This window comes from Mesitornis unicolor, unplaced genomic scaffold, assembly GCF_000695765.1.
Source record: "Mesitornis unicolor isolate BGI_N332 unplaced genomic scaffold, ASM69576v1 scaffold49946, whole genome shotgun sequence".
Lineage (NCBI taxonomy): Eukaryota > Metazoa > Chordata > Aves > Mesitornithiformes > Mesitornithidae > Mesitornis > Mesitornis unicolor.
This window is the reverse complement of record NW_010189948.1, coordinates 3,429-21,075: the sequence shown is the minus strand read 5'-3', so window position 1 is coordinate 21,075 and position 17,647 is coordinate 3,429. Positions and strand designations below refer to the sequence as shown.

The window sequence follows — 17,647 nt, the reverse complement described above, 5'->3', positions numbered from 1 at the left end:
AGGAATGGCTTCCCAAAGGTAACGGTGTATTCCAGACTAGAGATGAAGTCCTGATCACTCAGTTTGGACACCTCCAGGCCATTCGCCTTCTCCTGAAAGGCAGCAAGGGAGGGCAGGGTCCCTGCGGTGTCCTGCCCACCTTCATATCCAGCTCTGGTGCACGATAAACCTCTCATTAGGCTGATTTAGCTCCCCAGAGCAGAGGAAATAATATCTTTTCTTGTTCAGCTAGTTTTTTGGCTCTTTTGGCCAGCTTAGTCTGTGTCAACAGGCATCAGAGACTGCCCAAAAAGGCAGCGGGAAGGAAGGGGAAAGAGGAGAACTTGATTCACCTACAGAGCCCTACACTGGTAACTCACAGCTTGTTTGCCTGCAAAGTAAGAGCAGGTGGGGGGGGAAAAGCCGTCGGGGAGCAAACCAGGAGCAGCTGCCCAAGCCTCCTGCCTGACCCTTCAAAAGGGCAGTGGGTGGCTCTTTTTGGGCAGAGACAAGGTGGTGGTCTGTGTTCTTAGTGCTCTACCAGTAGGACTGTGCTTGCTAACCAGGTAATGCCACCCTGATCCTTTCTGTCCTAGGAACCCTAAATGCTGTTACTGGAGATGGCAGTGTCTTTCTGTGTGTTTTAGGGTGTGGTGAAGGATGTGATTCCCCCAGAATGCTACTGGGGAGCCAGAATGGGAATCTGACACCTCACTTGCTCCCTCTCCTGCCCTGTGCTAATTTTCTTAAGCAGAGAAATTCACCTGGGATGGATATGGATGTGGGGCCTGTCTGGTGCTGGGGGGCTGGGCTGGTAAAGTGTGAGTTCTTGCATCTCTGGAGCCCAAAGCCTGAGGCTGCTTTGTGCAACTCCTAACAGAAAGCTGTTTCCCCAAGCCAGGCACACCCAGCTCTTACCAGATTCTTGATCCACTTCTTTGCTTGTCCTTGGGGATCTATGTAGTGAGTCCAGCGCTGGGAAAACTGTGTTATTATCCCATTCTCCACAGTCAGGGTGTCATTGGGTAAGCTGGCAATCTAATGGGGCAGAAAAAGCTGTTGGGAACACCTGGTAGCTGACCTGGTAGCCCTTGCTGCTCTAGCCCCTCTGTGGTCCCAGTGTGGTGGACAGGGGACGGTGGTGAGGGTACCTCCAACAGCAGCTGAGCCAGAGCTGCAGCTCTGCCTGAGGCGGCTGAGCCATGGGACAGAGCTGATGCCCCCAGAATGCTGGCAGAGTCAGGCTTGGGCAGGCTATGGCCAGGGCTTTGCTCTAAGCCCATGGTTTGTAAAGGGGAAGCCTTACAAGTTAAGGCTGATGCCCTCAGAGCTGCTGCTGCTGCCGCTGCCCTGGATGCTGCTGGGTCCTTTCCTGGTCGTTGTGCAAGGAGTCCAACTCCAGCTCTGCTGTGTGGAGGTGCTTGACCGTTATTGAGCTGTTTGGTTTGGGGTCTGTGCTTTGGCACAGGTGATCCTAGTGAGTGGTGAGCTGAGTGTTTGAGCTTTTGCCTGAGGAACGTTCTGCCTGCAGTGTTGGGTTTTTCTGCAACTTGCCTGCCAGGAGCAGATTTCCATGGAGTCCCCAATGGTGCTGATCAGGTTTGGCTCCGCAGTGTGAGGAATATTATTTTCTGACAGCTGCCTCAGCCACTCCTGGCACAGTGCTACATGGTAGTGCCCCTGCCACAAGAAGCACTGTTACAGCATTAGTTTCAGTTGCAGCTAGTCTGCTGTGAGCATCTAAACCCTCCTGTTTCCATTCAGATGGGACCCTGTGCAGCCTCTGGCACAAATAGAGAGAGATCCAGGAGGGATCTTGCACCCTTTTACCCTCTTCCTTTCTCCCAGCACATCTGGCCAGGAGAGATCTGGCAGCTAACTGAGCCCCTCACGGAGAGCATTGCACACTTACTGCAAAAGGGCCCAGATAGGCCACAAAGCCAGCTGCAACTAGCATGTCCCCAGCAACGTTGTTGGTAATCTTGTCTTGTAATCCAGGTTCTCTACAGTGTCCTGCTAGCGCACCTTCTCATCAGCCAAGCTGTTTATAAGCTGTGGAATAAGTTGCGCACATGAGAGCTGCTGTGTCCTGGACCTGCTGCTCTCTGGGTAATGCTGCAGGTGACTTTGGTGATCAGAGGTTGCAGGGTGACCCCTGCCATATCCTGAATTCTGTCCCCAGCTTTGAGCACTTAATCCTGGGATTAGTGTGCTGCTGGCTGAAGAAGCTGTGCACAGGAGGACAGCAGCTTTCCACACCAGCTAGCCTGGCTTCCCCAGTCCTGCTGTACTGCTGAGATCTGGCCAGGCACCCTCAACCTAGGATTGTTGTGAGCTGCAGGCACAGAAGTTATTACCACTGTGCTCCTTGACCTGAATTTAGGTTGTCTCGTGTAAGCAGGCAGAACCCAGATCTATCTCTTACTGTATCGGCACGGCCCAGTCTCTGCTGACACTGCTCACACTTCATCTCCAACTCCTCCTTCTTGGCTATGCAGAGCTTGTACTTGGCTTGCAGCGCAGCAATGCCCCCTTCAACCTCCCTCAGGCGTCCTGTAGCTTCCTCAAGGACCTGCTGCGTGGCATGCAGGTCCTCTTCTGCCTTCTGCAAGGCTTGCTAGGAAGATGCACAAAAAACCAGTGGGTATGCTTGGCTTTTTGGGGAAGAGCCTGGCCACCTGCCCAAGACCTTGGAGAAAGATTTGGTATTCCATAAAAGCACTAGTTGATACCGAGATCCTTCTCTGTATGACAGAGGTTGACCTGCCCAACTCCAGCAGCCCAGGAGTAAAAGTAGGGGTAAGGAGGGCATTTCTGTATGCCTTCAAAAAGCCAAGAGCCTGTTCCAGCTTTCACAAGCTCAGGGTGCAGCCCACTGGTGAACAGGAGGAAAGATTCCTCTGCCTGCCCCAGTAATAATCCTCTCCAAGCCTAGCTGTTTAAGGCTGAACCAGTAGTGAGATGTGGAAATGCCTCTTTAAGTAGTTTCTGCTGAGCCAGAACTAAGCACTGAGAACAAGCTATCACTTCAGTCCCAGCATATTCTAGGCTGTTTTATTCTACTTCATTATGTTAACAGGTTTGGGGGCTTTGGCCCTGCTAAGGCTCGGTCTGAACGTTATGTCCTGAACTGCAGAACATGGTGACTTTCAGCATCTCCTGCCGAAGGGGGGTACTAATGCTGTGTCCCCCAACACTGAGAGCAACCAGGTCATGCTGCCTCTTACCTGCTTGGGCTCCATGGCCTTGGCCACAAAGTGGTACTTGTGCATGGCACGCACCCACTGGCAGATGGAGGTGCAAGCTTTGGACACCCTGGCAATGGCAGCTGGCTGAAACTCCTCATTGTCAATACAGGGCTGGATGGCTCTCATCACACTGTCTGCAATATTGTCCTGCAAGGAACAGTGAGAGAGAGAAAGGAGGTTGGTGAAGAGGGTGCCAGAGAACTGACTGAGGAGGGTCTAAAAGGGCTTCCCCAAGGCTGCAGCCTGTCCCAGGATCTGGCAGGGTGGTTAAGGCATCACATTGGAGCAAGAGTCCTGGGAGGCACAGCTATGGGACTGGGAAAATCCCTTCCCACACCACTTCCATCCAGCTCTTCCACACGGAAAGAGCAGAAGGGGAGGACGTGTGCATCTGGTTGCCATTGCCCAAGGCAATGAAGTGCAACCAGCTGACAGAAGGACTTCCAGGTCAAACATGCCCTCATCCTCCATGCTGCTGAAGGGTGTTGCCCACAAAGAGCTTTAAGCTTCACTGCTGTAAGAAGGATCTCTAAAGCAATACCTGATTCCTGGTCACAGCCTCCCTCTGGCACCACTTACCTTGTTGTACTTAAACAGGTTGTCCAGGAACTTCCCTGGGTCCTGGAGAAGGCCCCTGCCTGGCTCCCAATAGTCATCCACCTTGGAGCATAGCTTTTCTCCCAGCACCTTTTTGGGCTTGATTCCTTTCATAATGCAGACAGCTTCAATCACCATCTTCACACCGAGAGGTGGCCGCAGCATTGCTCGTACCTTCAAAACACAAATGGAGACAGTGAGTTGGCCTCGGGGAGATCATCTCTCAACTGGCCCAGGGGTGACTAGGACCAGAGGAAGGACGTTTATAGGATGCAATGCACAGGCAGGAAGGACAGAGGTATCTGAAGGGAAAGCTGGTTATCAAAAAGGGCATGGAGCAAACTCTAGGTAAGCTGAAAAAAGCCTTTCCTGATGCTTTGAAATGTATAACTTACAGGCTGAAGATGTCTTAAGCTAGATCTGTATAGCCTTGGGGTGGAAGCTGTATGGAAATGGGGCATAAGCAGGCTTTCTCCCTTGCTCTGTGGGCTCTTGTTTGTCTTGTAAACCCATTGTAGCGATGCTGCAGCCTGTGAACTGGTCTGCAGCACTTGTGGAGGGACTGCTAGAGTTTTTCCTCAAGCAGGGAGCTAGGAGTGCTGCTACAGCACCCTTGAGATGTCTGTGGGTGTCAGGACCCTTAAAGATGACTCCTGCTTTTTCCCTTCCAGTGCTGACTATCCTTGCCATGTTCAGTCAGAGACACTCCCAGGCCTTCCTGCTGGACACTGTCAACAGAGGGGCAGAGTTTGTGGCGACGCTGAGGCTGGTCTACCCCCACGCAGACAGCCTCTGTGAGAAGGACTTTGACTACCTCTTTGACTGTCCTCAGACAAAGCAGTTCCTTGAATGGTTCTGCAGCACGGTGAGTGAGGAGAACGTGCTGACGCCAGCTGAGGTGGAGGCCTATGATGCCCTGCTGGCTGCAGGCAAGCCGATTCTGGAAGGCGATGCCCTTGAGCAGGCATTGCAGGTATGCTGCCAGGTCCCGCAGCTCCCAGGCATGAGACTGGATAATAAGGGTCCCTCGCTGGAGGCCCTGCAGCAGGAGCTGAAGGAGCTGAAGGATTATCATGACCGTCAGCTCTGGCGACACAGCAAGCTGCAGGCTTTGACAGACAATCTGTGTCAGGAGCTGAGGTATTTGAAGGAGGAGGAGGAGAAAGTAGTGATGCAGGACTTAAGGAAGGCTCAGACAGACCTGGAAGTGGAGATCTTCCAAACCAGTGCCATCCTGAGCCAGATCAGTGAGGCTGCAAAGCAGCTGGCAGAGTGGTGTGGGGACAGGGAGAAAGGCTGGCCACCAGCACTGCTGTGCGAGATGGATCTTGGCCCTTACATGGAGCTAGAACAACAGGCCACTGCTATGTTTGAAAGGTTCACCCAGCAGGACCTACTGAGGAGTGTCCAGCCTCCAGATGCTCAGGGAGCAAGTGCACAGGGAGAGAGCAGCCTGAAGGAAAGGCTGGAGGGTGGGACACAGATAGACTCAGGCTGGGAAACACCAGAAGAAAGAAGAGGAGCTTCTTATCAAGAGTGTGCAGAGACACCATGGGGGATGGCACCACCAGGTCAGGGAACACTGATCCAAGGCTCAAGGGCAGAGCTGCTAGCAGAGGAGAGGAATGGGAGAGAGATGTTGAGCACAGCGGATGAGGAGGATAGAGATGGCAGCCAGGAAGACACAGAGAAAATGGATGCCAAGCAAACAACAATGCCAAAAAACCCCGGGACTGGTGGAGGCGAGCTACTGGAGGACCAAGACAGCTACTGGAAGGAGCTGATCCGAATGGAGACAGCACATATCTGTGCCCAGAGGGAGGTTATAGTCATGTCAGCAAAAGTGGAAGGCAGCTGTGCCGCGCTGGAGCAGGCCCAGAGGACTTTGAAAGCTCTCGAGGAGAAACCGGTAGGGCCAGTGCTCCCTGTCCTCCCCTGTCCTTTGTGGCAGGGTCTGCCTGTGCTGCAGGCAGTCCCTCCTGATGAAGGCTGGAGCACAGCTGACATGTCGGGAGGGGTGGCAGAGCCAGAGCTAGCGGTGCACCCTGACACCAGGCTGTCTTGTTTTCCTCCTGCACAGCATGCAGTCAAGGCAGAGCTCCAGAGTCAGGCTGCCATGCTTCAGAAGCAGCTTCACGCCCTGCGTTGCGATATCTCGCAGACCCTGCACCACCAGCTGCCACCCCTGCTGAAGGCAGAGGCCCGCCGCTATCACCTGCCCATTCTGCAGAGGCAGTTCAGCCTGGAAGCTGCCCGGCAGCAGCGCATTGCCAGGAAGCAGGAGGAGGTGGCTGCGTGGCTGGTGAGCCAGCACAGCCGCCTGGATCTGCTGGAGCTCTGGCTGAAATGGGAGAGAAAGCAGCTGGAGCAGAAGGCTGCACAGCTGATGGAGATGGAAACTGCCATGAGGGAAGCCCAGACCATGCTCCAGGAGCAGCAGGATTACTTCAAAGAGGCCAGCTCCTCCCAGAAGGGCTGTCCACATGTATGGATAGACCCCAAAGACCTCTCTGCTATACGGTAAGGGCCTGTGTGTGTGTATGTGTGTGTGCATGTGCATAAGGAACAAACTAGATGTGGAGGAGATGGCACGGGAATGGGAGAGGCATGTGGCAGATTCAAGCTACCAGTCTAGCAGTGCTCTTCTGCCAGTGCGGAGTCACCTTGACTCCATGGTGGAGTGAAATTCCCCAGAAGATGGCATCTGCTGCTTCTTGGATGGCTAGGGCTGATGCAGCAAAGCATGGGCTTGGAGAAGGGAATGAATACAGAGAACAGAGGTCTTCCTAGGAGAGAAGGTGGAGAGTGTAGAGGCAAGTCTTCAGCCATGGAGAAGAAGAGCTTAGCCAGAAGGAAGCACAAGCTCCTTGTAGCAAAAGCTTTCTGTGGTTGGGTGGAGGGGCTTCTCAGTCCTCCCTGCACTGCTCTGGAGCAGCTGGTCCTGGTGTCTGCCAGCAAGGAGTCCCTGGCTGGCTCTTGACCCAGTCTGGTTCTTTATGGTGCTCTTCCCAGACCTCCAGGACATGTGCTACTCCCCAGGAGTGGTTGTCCTCTCCTTGTTGCCCCACAGCTGCTTGCATCCCAGTCCCACAGTGCACAATGTCCCCTGAGCCCTGTTCTTCCTCAGTGCTGGCACACTGCTCACGTCTTTGGCTGGCTGTCCCCTCTTGCAGGCTCTGGGACATGCTGGTGGGGCAAGATCAGAAGGAAGAGCAATTCCGCAGCTATGCGGCCCTAGTAGCCCAGTGCTCCCAGCTGGTTCAGGACCACAGAGTGCTGGAAGCACAGCTGGCAGCACAGCTGGCAGCTCCTATGGCCCAGCTCCCTGCCCTGGAGTCCTCCACAGTGCTGCTCTACCGGTGGCTGTACAACTCCTCCAACCAGCTGCAGCTCTCCTCTCCAGTAAGTAAGCACTCCTGCTCCACGAAGCCTTGCTGGGTGGCACATGGCTGTGAGTCAGAGCGCTCTGTGTCATCCTCCCTGGGTGCAGGGGGCAGAACTTACTGCCCCTCAGCCCACAGAGGGAGAGGAGGTTGGCCTGATTCTTGCTTTGTCCCAGAAGCTACCACCCTGCGATGGGCTGGCTGGCTGGGGAACAAAGCTGGCCAAGAGTGATTCTTGCTGTGTCACATGTGCTGTTAACTATAGAGATTGGGGTGCCTTAGCCAAAATAGCTCAGTAAGCTACTTCTGCTCAGTAGACTGGATGTGTTTGGAGGCCAGAGTCAGGTGGGTAGCTTGTTTCTGGTGGGCTAAGCTGTTCTTTGGGTGGGAGGAAATTCCCCTCTTTCTGCACATTCACATGTGTTTGGACTCTGCCCCTCAGGACGTCACCAAGCTGATGGAGCAAGTGATCACCATGCAGGACAAGCTCAACGAAATGCTGAAGAGCCTCCTGAGTGACTTGAACAGCAAGCGCAAATCTCTGGAAAGCCCTATCCTGCAGACAGAGCATAACCTTTATGTCTATTTTTACTGTGATGAGGATCGGCTGAGAGAGGAGGTGGAGAAGCTGGAGAAGCAAGTGTTAGCTTCCTCCAAGTGACTGCTGATGGAGCTGCTCTATCCAAAGGAGTAGGTCAAAGGGATGCTTGCTCCTTGTCATGGAAGTGGTATCATCCTTTGGTTGAGCTGGATCATTAATCCTGGACTGGGAGAGAACTCTGGTGGTCCTGGCTCCAGTGACAGGTTACTCCAGTCATGGCCTAGCAGCTGGGCTTAAAATGAGCAGGGAGCTTATTCCTTAAATGAAGAGTTTCCCAAAGCTGGTGGGTGGGTTAGATGATATGTAAAAAGCTGATGCATCTTGTGAGTTGGCATTTGAAACCTTGAATAGACAAGAGACTTCTTGTACCAACTCTACAAGAGGATGGGTGGTGGGGGCAAGTGGACTGACACTGTGTGACTTTCCCCACCTTCTGGGGAAAGGAGTTGTATATGTTTTATAGGGAATAAAAAAGGTCTGTTATTCACAAATGCAGAGTAATTTTCCTTCCCCTCCACAGCTGTTACATTCTGTGTGGTGAAATCTTGTACTTATATTTACCACCACAGTCCCCTGCTGAGGACCATACCTGCAGCTAGTACTTGCTGAGCTTGCTCTCTTAGCTATGCGTGTAGGCTGTGACACTTCCCACTGCAGGCTCAGGATCACCCTCCTTTCTCTGACTATCCTATTTCAATCAAGCCAGTACTCCTTGAAGTCAGCCCATCGGCCATTTCCTCTTCCACTTTTCTGCCTGTGGTGGATCCCCTTTCAAAAGAGCCTGCTGGTTCAGACTGCACTGCTAGATCTGTCCCCATCTCGAGTGAATACTTGGGGTTGCACTGTGGTACTGCTTGACGCTGACCACCATGGATGGGCATCATGGGGTAAGCCCTCGTCAACACCCTCTCTGGCACAATTTGGAAACAATACGTAGGAATACCCAAGAGCCAGTTGCTGCCTCTCTGCTCCTCTTTGCTTCTGAAGGAGTGAAGCTGAGAAGCTTCATGGGCAGCTGCCTAGAGTGTGAGCCCAGGGGGATGGATATAGATGCTGGAAAAGGCTGGGGATGTTGCAAGCCTACAGAATGGTAATTGCTGCACAGTGAGTGGCTGTCCAGGACCAGACCCAGCTCTGCCACCCTCCCCCTTGACCCAGTTACCTCTGTAGTATCATTTTTGTTGAGGTTCCTCAGGCTGGCAAGGAGGGCTGGGAGGGCTTCAGCCAAGTCCTTCTGAGCATCATCTGCAATGGTTTGGGCTGCCTCAGCTTTCAGTTTGGCCTTCATCTCCTCAGTCTGCACAGCACTTCTTGTCTCTTCAGCCGCAGCTGTGTCCACCTGCAACACCAGAAACAGCCTCAGAGGGATGCTGGACCCAGAGCACCTCTTTAGCTTGGCTCAGCACTACCAGGTAAGGACCACAACCGTCCTGGCAGGTCATGTGTTTTCTTCTAGCAGAGATGTGCTTTGGTCTAGCTTCTGGAGGGGATGCCCTCCCTGCATCATATTGGCAGGAGGGTTTTGTCTGCCTGTGGAGATCATCCACAAGCTCCAGCTCTGGCTGTGCCTGAAATGGTTTTAGTCCTGCAGGAATGATCTGCTCTACCAATTTTTCCTGTTAGCATAGGAAAAGGATACATAGGGACACAAATGTGTAGGAAGATGGAGGAATAAGATATGCTGAGGGTTCTGTTTCTAAAACTGCCACTTCAGTCTACTCACAGGGTTAAAAAACTACCGGGGGTGTAAAGGGAATGTGGAATACAGCCAAATATTTTCATCCGAGTAGATCAGGCCACCTTCCCAAAGCTATGTAGGAAGATGAGAGATTGCAGACGTTTTTCCCTTGCCATGTAGAGCTGTATGATGTTGGTGTCTGTTCCCTCTGTCTCAGCCTGGCCATCCCACAGCAGGAGGCAGGCAGTGAGGAACACAAGGAGGAGGGAAGGTAGTGACAGCCCACACAGGACAGTTCTCTCTTCTGCAATGGCATGAGTGACTGTGTGTGGTGATCTCTGAGGTTTGGGCTAGCAGGGGCAGGCTGTAGAGGACAGGATGTCGAGAAATGATCCCTTTCAGCAGTAACAGTCTGGGCCTAGAGCTGCTCAGGCCACCTGAGGATTGTTAGTAGTGCTGCTAGTCTGTGCCTGCAAGGATCTAAACCAGAGAGAAAAGGGAGTTGGTAGCTTGGATGACTGACCACTAGCTTGTGGTTTCAGATGGGAACATTGAGTCATCACTTCTGCTAGTGCCTGGCTGGTAGGTTGTGACTGGCCTACAACAAACCCAGAGCAGGGACTCCAGTAGAAAGCCATTCTCGTTGGCACTGCTGCTCTGCATAAATACCTGCTGTGCTAATCTGGGACCTTTTCACTATCAGATCAAGCAGGATTTTGTACAATCCCTGCACGGCCTCCCCAAGCCCTGTGTCCAGTCTGAGCAGCCAGACTTGGAAAGTGCAGGGCTGTCCAGCAGCAGTACCTGCAGTTCCTCCATGGTTGCCAGCGTGTCCTTGGCTGCCTGTGCCAGGAGAGGGCGGGCAGACTCCAGCTCCTCCTGCATCCTTGCTACATCCTCTGCTGTTTGCAGGAGCTGTGGGAGCAGAGCAGAATGAGAGCACAGGCAGCAGCCAAAGCAAGCCCCAGGAAAGGGCTGTGCTGCTCTGGTGGGTGTTCCTTGCCCAGTGCCAGGCAGTCCAAAGTAGGTCTTGCCCTGGTCCCTGCTTAAGCAACAGTCTGGCACTGTGGTGTGCTTATAAACAGTAGGGCCTAATGGTCCCTGCATGGGCATTACTTCATAAGCTCATGGCAATCAGTCAGCAGAACAATGTTGCTGTTGTAGGGCTTTCAATTAAAAGGTTAATAAGGAACATCCTGAGAGATGATGAGCTACAGGAAGGTCTGTGGTCCCCAAAGACTGAAGACCATCATTCTTTCAGAGCTGTTACAGACTCTGACCTTGAGAAAGACTGGCCCTGGCAGAAGGTACAGTTCTTATTTGCTTTAGCATGAGTTTTCTCCTGTTACATAGACGTGCAGGGCATTTCACTGCATCTCTGCAGCTACAAATACACTCCTCAGAGCAGATAAGGGGACCCAAAGCTCTCCTCAGTGTAAGGGACGAACCTTGGCCAGGCCACTTTTCATCCTGTTCTTGGCCATCTTCAATTCCTGTTTCTTCTTTCCAATCAGGGAACTGAAGATGCTGAGGAACTTAAGGTAGCTCTTGGGAGTAACATAATTGTGTCTGGCTAGCTCTGCCAGGTACACTTGGCATTTCGTTGCCACACTCTGATGGATTTATACACATACGTGAATCTACAAGGAGAGAGAAAAGAAATAATCTTATTCAGTACTGAACATGTAGTAGGCAAGTCTGTGATGCCCACAGAGAGCACAAGGGGCCTACAAAGAGCTTACAAAGAGCCCAAGTATACAGTCAAAGCAGAGCTTATATCTGTGTGTGGGCTTCAGTGCCATAGAGAGCGTGACAAATGCACATGCCAATTTCAAGGCATACAAAAGCTAACCAGTTCTGTATTTGAATGACCCTGCCATGAAACATTTCTGCTACAGGGTAGAACTTTCTGCAGGTGTGTCCTGCATCCACTGTCTATGTGTACCTAGGGACAAATGGGGGCGAGTGTGGCACCTACCATCCCATCAACACCTTCAGTACTGGCACCAAGACGTGGGATCTCATTCAAGAATGAGGAGGCAACACACTGCAGGGCTTCTGTAGGCCACTCATTAAACCAGTCGATGGTACAGCAGTTCACAAGAGAGGGGAACTGCCTCAGACGTGTGCGGAAGACTTCTCCAATAGGGCTGAGGGAAAGACATGCAGAAAAAGAGATGTTACAACTAGCTACAGATACAAAGATAAAATAGCTTTCCTACTTCCCTAGAAATATCCTGGATTCTTACAGGGTAAAAATAAAGGGAAATATACTCAAGGAAGAAGAAGGAGGGTGGAAAATAGGAAATGAAAGTTCAGCCAGTGCGCTGCATGTCCCAAGGTGCATGTTGCAGCTCACGCCTTGGAAGTCTTGGGTATATTCTGGAAGTACTAAGATGGTAGTGGGATGATGTTTTGTGTCCCTCCCTAGGGAGAATACTTAAGGTGTAAAAAATAAATGTGACTTGAAGTCTATTTCAAGCAGGTGAGTGTAGAGATTGCATCATCAGACCAAAATTATGGCCCTGATTCTTCCACTTGTACTTGCGTTGAGAATACCCTGTCCCTTCTGGCAGCCCTCCTGCAAGCAAGCAAGCTGTTCATGGACTATGCACTAGATTAATGAGTAATCATGGTGCAACTAAGCCCCAAATTCAAGCAAGTTATTTCTGTAACAGACAGCTCAATGGTGCATGAAGAAGGAAGCTTGTGTTTAATCTAGATCACACATAGTCATATTCTTAAACTTTTCAAACTTCATCTTGAAACCAGCAAAGTGTAAAAAAAAAAAAAAAAAGTATCCTGTCTTATGGCAAATCTTATTCCTACTCCAAAGCCAGAGGCCTGGAAGCAAAGGTCCCATGACAAACTGATGCAAGGCAAAGGACAAGGAGGGAATAACTAATACTGACAGCATGGAGTCCTACCCCTGAACTGTACCTCATGCACAGGACCATGTGGATATTGCTGCGAACTTGTCCTGCATATGCAGCCATCAAACTGGCCTTGGTGGGCTGCTGCCCTAGATCTTGAACAACGGGCTTCATAGCTGTCATGATCTGTTCTTGATCATTGGGGTTGTGGTCGTTGGGAATGTCACCTGAGTTGAGCAGGCTGTTGATATCCTCAAGGAAGGATTCACTTTTGATCTAAGTAGATTATAAAAAAAAGGCAGTTTCCTAAGTCGTAAGACAGTCATGTCTCCACATGCCATGTGGAGCACTTCTGGATACACATAGCCCTCAGCACCTGTTATAAGAAATAATTTCTATGATCCAGTAAAGCATACTCTGACCCTTGTCCAGCATTTTCAATTGAGCAGCCACATTCAGCCATTTCAGGGCTGGGGGTATATGTCTGAGAACAAGCCTCCTTCTGCCCATTCACTGTCTCCTTACAGACAAATTGCACTCAGGGCCTTGCTCCCTGCCTCACAGTGACTCTGCAACCAGGCCCCAGGTCTTTGTTCCTCCAGCACAGAACACTTCACTATTAGGATAAAGCTCATCAATGCAGGAGACAGAGTAATTGTAGGGATGTGTCACAGTCTGTGGGATGATCTCCCTCCAGAGAGGCCTTTGCTAAATCAGAAATACATGGCATCCATCTACTTGACTAAATGCACCCTCCCATGCTCTTCTTCTCTCACATATGCTGCTCACTGCAGGGAAAAGGATGCAGGAACAAGCAGCATTTGACAGATGCTCCTCTCACTGCTGAGGGCGCTGCCCGAAGGGACCTGGTTCCTATGATAATGAAAGCAGTAAAAAGCCTATGGGGAACATAACCGTGAAAACCAGAAGTTGGCCGAGTCATTAGCAAGCTGCAGTTTACAGCAACAAGCCATCATTATCCTGTGGAACCAGCAGGCATAAGGCCCTAAATCAACTGGTATCTTTAAAAAGAAAGAATGATGTTGCTTAGGACCACTAGCATCAGTGGTCAGCGTACTGCTTAGCTATAGGCAGCTGGGTCTAAAAATCTTTGATCCCACCGAACCGTTGGATGGAGCTGAAAGCTTCTTTGAGCAACAAAAGAACTGGCCCACTCACACACAGCTCTACAGTCCCTCTAGCAAAAAATACACCACCTTTAGTATCCCTGGGGCTTTTTTATAAGATGATGAAGACAGGCTACTTAAGAAATACAAGTTGTGCCTGGTTTGTATCAACCTTCTCAATTCTCTTTAGGGGGATTTATTGAGCTTAGAGATGTGTTTCTGATTCCTTTTGAGATGGAGTCCACCATGCTAATCTTCCTGTACCTGTGTGTCTACAAACAGGAATGTCTTGGGTAGACTTTGAAGGCCTGCCTTCATCATGATCTTCCCCACGTCATCTCGCCATTCAGTCATGCCATAGTTTTTGGACAGTTCGATCTGGAAACACTCATAATCTGCCCTAAAGGAAAAAGAAGCCTGTGGAGTTACATCCAATTAAAATCTCTTCTTTTGTCAATCCTGAGTGTGTGTTGTGGACTCCAGGGGAGAGGACTCAAATGAGCTGTTTTCCTGCAGTCTTGAGCACACGCCTGTCCTTGGGCATGTTCAGCCCCAACTCAAGAGCATGTTTTACTCAAAGCAGAGATACTTGAGCTAGCTAGAAACCTGGAGAAGTACAACTCCACGAGCTAACAGTCACTGCTGCTTAGGGCCAGTGCCTCAGAGTGTGGAGGAAGAAACTAAATGTGGATGTTTTTTGTGATGCTCCCCTTGGAGGCTGGTGCACTGGGGAACTGTGACTGTGTTTTTCTAGGATCACACCCTGTATTCAGAGCTGAAAGAATTTGCTCCCTAGTTCCCTGGCTCTTCATGTTTTCCCCTTGAGGCGCCTGGGCTCCCAAGACCTAGAAGTCCTACTTGCCAGGCTGCCACTGTCACTTGATCACTTGGTCACTTGTCACTGGTAACTTCTTTGTATTCTTGCTGCCCAGCTCCCAGGAAGGATTTTTCTAGCATAGATGTGCATGTTAACTAAGTCCTAGCTCTTAAGTGTTAAAGTTGGAGAGTCAGCAACCAGAAAATATATAACCAGTAGCAGGAAGGGCAGGAAAAGAGATTCTTTGGAGACAGCCCCAATGGAGCTGCTCCACATTCTGTCCATAGGAACACAATACTTATATGTGAGATGCCAGTCTGGTGAGAGACTGTCTCCCACTTCCCCCAACACCCAGGAGAAGAGCATTCCCTGGAGCCTGCCGCAGGATCCGGCTGATTCAGCAGATGTGCTGTATTGCATCCAGGAAAAGCACAAGCTCCAACTCTGGGATGTTGACTTGATTGTACTCCTCAAGGTAATCCTCAATCACAACCTTCAGCTCTGGGCAGAAGCAATCAATTGTGGCCACCAGATAAAAGCAATTGTGGATGGTTGTATGCAAGCACAGCCAGGCCTCTGGGAGGGTAGAGCCTGGTGCTTAGCAGGCTCTGGGAGCAGCTGCCTCTCTCAGTTGCTCCCTAGGAGCTGCTTGTGCAGTGGTGATGGCTCTTGCTCCATGTTCCTATAGGAACTGCCATTGGACTGGGCTGAATTTAGTGGTGCTGGCAGCAACTGCTGAATGGTGACCTTAAACTAACTCAGGCAAGTGACCAAGGTCTGCTGTTCCCAACGGTGCTGTTTGCCTGGAGAAACAAGGAGGCAAAAATTAAATAGCTTATGTCTGTCTGACCCGTGCTGTTCTAGGGTCTCCCTCTGGCACAGCTTCCTCCCTCTATAGCTGACTACTGCCTGCTGCATCCTGTGGTGGGGATCCTGGCTGGAAAGGGCAGGTGCTGGAAGAAAACCCCACTGGCTGTACAGGAGTAGAGGGCACACTCCTCTCCCAGTCCAGCCATCGCACAAAACAGCTGCAGGAGCAATCTCTCCTGCCCTTTCCAGGGCTCTCTTCAACAGCATCCTTAGGTCAGAGCAGGAGAAGATGTGTGATTTGGTCCTACCCCCTCAGCAACCTCACTGTGAACCTGGGCAAGCAACATCAGCTGAAATTTGTACAGCACTGAGATCCCTCCCTAGGTGCCAAGGTCCTGTGTGCATCAGCTTGGTAAGTCTGTCTCAGCTGTGCTCACCTCGGCTGGGGACGGTCCTACCTAACTTTGTGAGAGATTGGAAAGCTCAGTTAATTACCAGTCCCCGTCACACAGCAATCACAAGAGGAGAGATGACAGGATAATCATCTGTTTCTGATAATGAGTGCAAAACACACTGCTCGTTGCCTTTGCTTAATTATCACTACCAAAGTACTCGCAGTATCTTCTCCAACAGGGAATCTGGCAGTAACATTAATTACTTGTAAAGGTCAATTGTGAAGTCTTTAACGGCAAAAGTAGTATTGTTTGGGGGTAATGTGCCATTTCTTTCCAGCAGATTTCACTTTTCAGTCCCAAATGCAGCTCATCTGGGAGATTTGGCATAGCAGGCTGTCCCCAGGAGGGCAATGCAGACAGCTTGTTCCACCTCAACTTCCCATGGCACCAAATGCAGCCACTATCCCTGTCTGGGTTAGGATTTCACAAGAGAGCCCTGGGAGGGTTTGTGATTCCAGACAACTTCAATTCAAGCAGCCCTATGGTCACTATTAGCTGTTTTCTTTTGTTTGCAGAAGACTTAGAAGATGTGAACTATGTCCACATGATCACGATTTGATTCCCAAAGTCCTTACCTTTTCCTGGCTTTCAACTGCTTCGTACAGTTTGATATCAGCACCTGGGTCCATGAAGTCCGCAAACAGAACCAGCTGGGTGGAGATGACCTCCTCAAAAGTGGTGCCTAACTCCTCTATCATACTCTTCATCAGACTGTCAAACCAGGTCCAGTCCTCCTCACTGACCAGGCGATCACATAAGACCCGACAGCTCTCGTGGTACCACAGTCTCAGCAGGTGTAGCTTGTTCTCGTAGGAAATCCCAGCAAAACACCCTTGTGAGAGAAGCAGAGAAGTATTAAGAAGCCTCAGTGTCAGGAAAGCTGGCTCCTGCCCGTCATGTGGCCAGCTCCACTCCTGCTAGAAGGCAGCTGGAGTGGAGAAAGAACTGGGCAGAGAAGCTGCATTCCCTTCTCTCAAAATCAGCTCGTCAAAACGGCTGCTTTGCAGAGAGCTCATTACAGCTTCAGCTAACCCCCCCACCTATTTGTCCATATGTCAGGCTTTCTTTGAGAAACTTAAATTTTATGTTGTTTGTCCTTATCTTTCCCCCAGTTTGCCTTAATTTTTACTGTTTTCAGAAGTTCTTGTGTTTTTTTGGAAGATCCTTTTATTCAGGTGTACCACACAACCATGGTCTTCCTGTGATAAGGCAGTCTCCACTGGCTAGGCTGGAGCCAGAGCAAGGTCCTCAGGAGAGCCAAAGGTGCAGAAGCCTCCACTGCTACAGGGTGGTAATGGGACACCTCTGCCCCTGCGTGGTCCTCTCTCTGGACCCCTATGGCTCCGTCCAGTCCTGAATGGCTGGGCTGTGCCACTGACTCCCTGTGGCCACTCACCTGCTTCCATGCCACAGAAGGGCTGGGGTGGCAGGGGGAATCTGTTTCATGCTGGTACTAGGCAATATAACCAAAGGGAAGGTCACCACATTGAACATTATCAAAATGCAGATTCAACGAGAAATTGAAGCCTGCTTGCAGGCCTGTCACTGAGGCCTTAACTGGAACTGGTCTTCCCCTGGGTGGCCCAGCTGTGCTGATGGGAGGACTCAGCTCTATCTTGCTGGGCTCAGACATGAGCATGCCCTGGAACACCTGGGACAGGTCTCTCAGGTTGAAGATGTAAAATGACAGGTCTCTCAGGTTGAAGGTGTAATGCGACTTTGCTGGTGTGGGCAGCAGCTGGGGTGTAATAGTCAAACACATGTAGATGGTGGCATCAACCAAGGGCTCATTCAAGTCTTTGACTGCAAGTGCTCCTGCTGCAGAGACAGAGGAGATGATGACAAAGTGGTGAGTGTGGGATGAGAAGGCCCTAACAGTGCAGACAGGTAGCAATGAGTGGCAGAGATGTTGCTAGGACTTGTCCAGCAGCACAGTTTTCTTCTACTGTCTTACACAGACACTATGTGGGGACCTGACCAAGTGCCAGGGCACTGCAGCGGACACTTTGCAATGAGTTCCCAACCAAAGGGAACCAGATTTGGGGAGGGAAGAATGCAGCATTCTGTGCTGTTAAGACT

General features: G+C 50.9%; 1 protein-coding gene across 1 annotated transcript in view; it reads right to left on the bottom strand.

Annotated features, from left to right (window-relative positions):
• The window catches only part of LOC104542030 (dynein heavy chain 1, axonemal-like), a gene marked incomplete at its 5' end in the record, with an annotated part of 29,409 nt that overhangs the window by 8,735 nt on the left and 3,027 nt on the right, over nucleotides 1-17,647 (bottom strand). The window contains 17 exon segments of the mRNA XM_010186220.1: nucleotides 1-92; nucleotides 898-1,017; nucleotides 1,534-1,659; nucleotides 1,892-1,966; nucleotides 1,969-2,031; nucleotides 2,405-2,596; nucleotides 3,207-3,374; nucleotides 3,807-3,998; nucleotides 8,971-9,147; nucleotides 10,291-10,401; nucleotides 10,935-11,126; nucleotides 11,465-11,636; nucleotides 12,427-12,635; nucleotides 13,751-13,886; nucleotides 14,597-14,802; nucleotides 16,144-16,378; nucleotides 17,182-17,386. The exon segment at nucleotides 1-92 is cut by the window's left edge and continues 51 nt beyond it. Of these exon segments, the coding sequence (XP_010184522.1) occupies nucleotides 1-92; nucleotides 898-1,017; nucleotides 1,534-1,659; nucleotides 1,892-1,966; nucleotides 1,969-2,031; nucleotides 2,405-2,596; nucleotides 3,207-3,374; nucleotides 3,807-3,998; nucleotides 8,971-9,147; nucleotides 10,291-10,401; nucleotides 10,935-11,126; nucleotides 11,465-11,636; nucleotides 12,427-12,635; nucleotides 13,751-13,886; nucleotides 14,597-14,802; nucleotides 16,144-16,378; nucleotides 17,182-17,386 (2,671 nt within the window).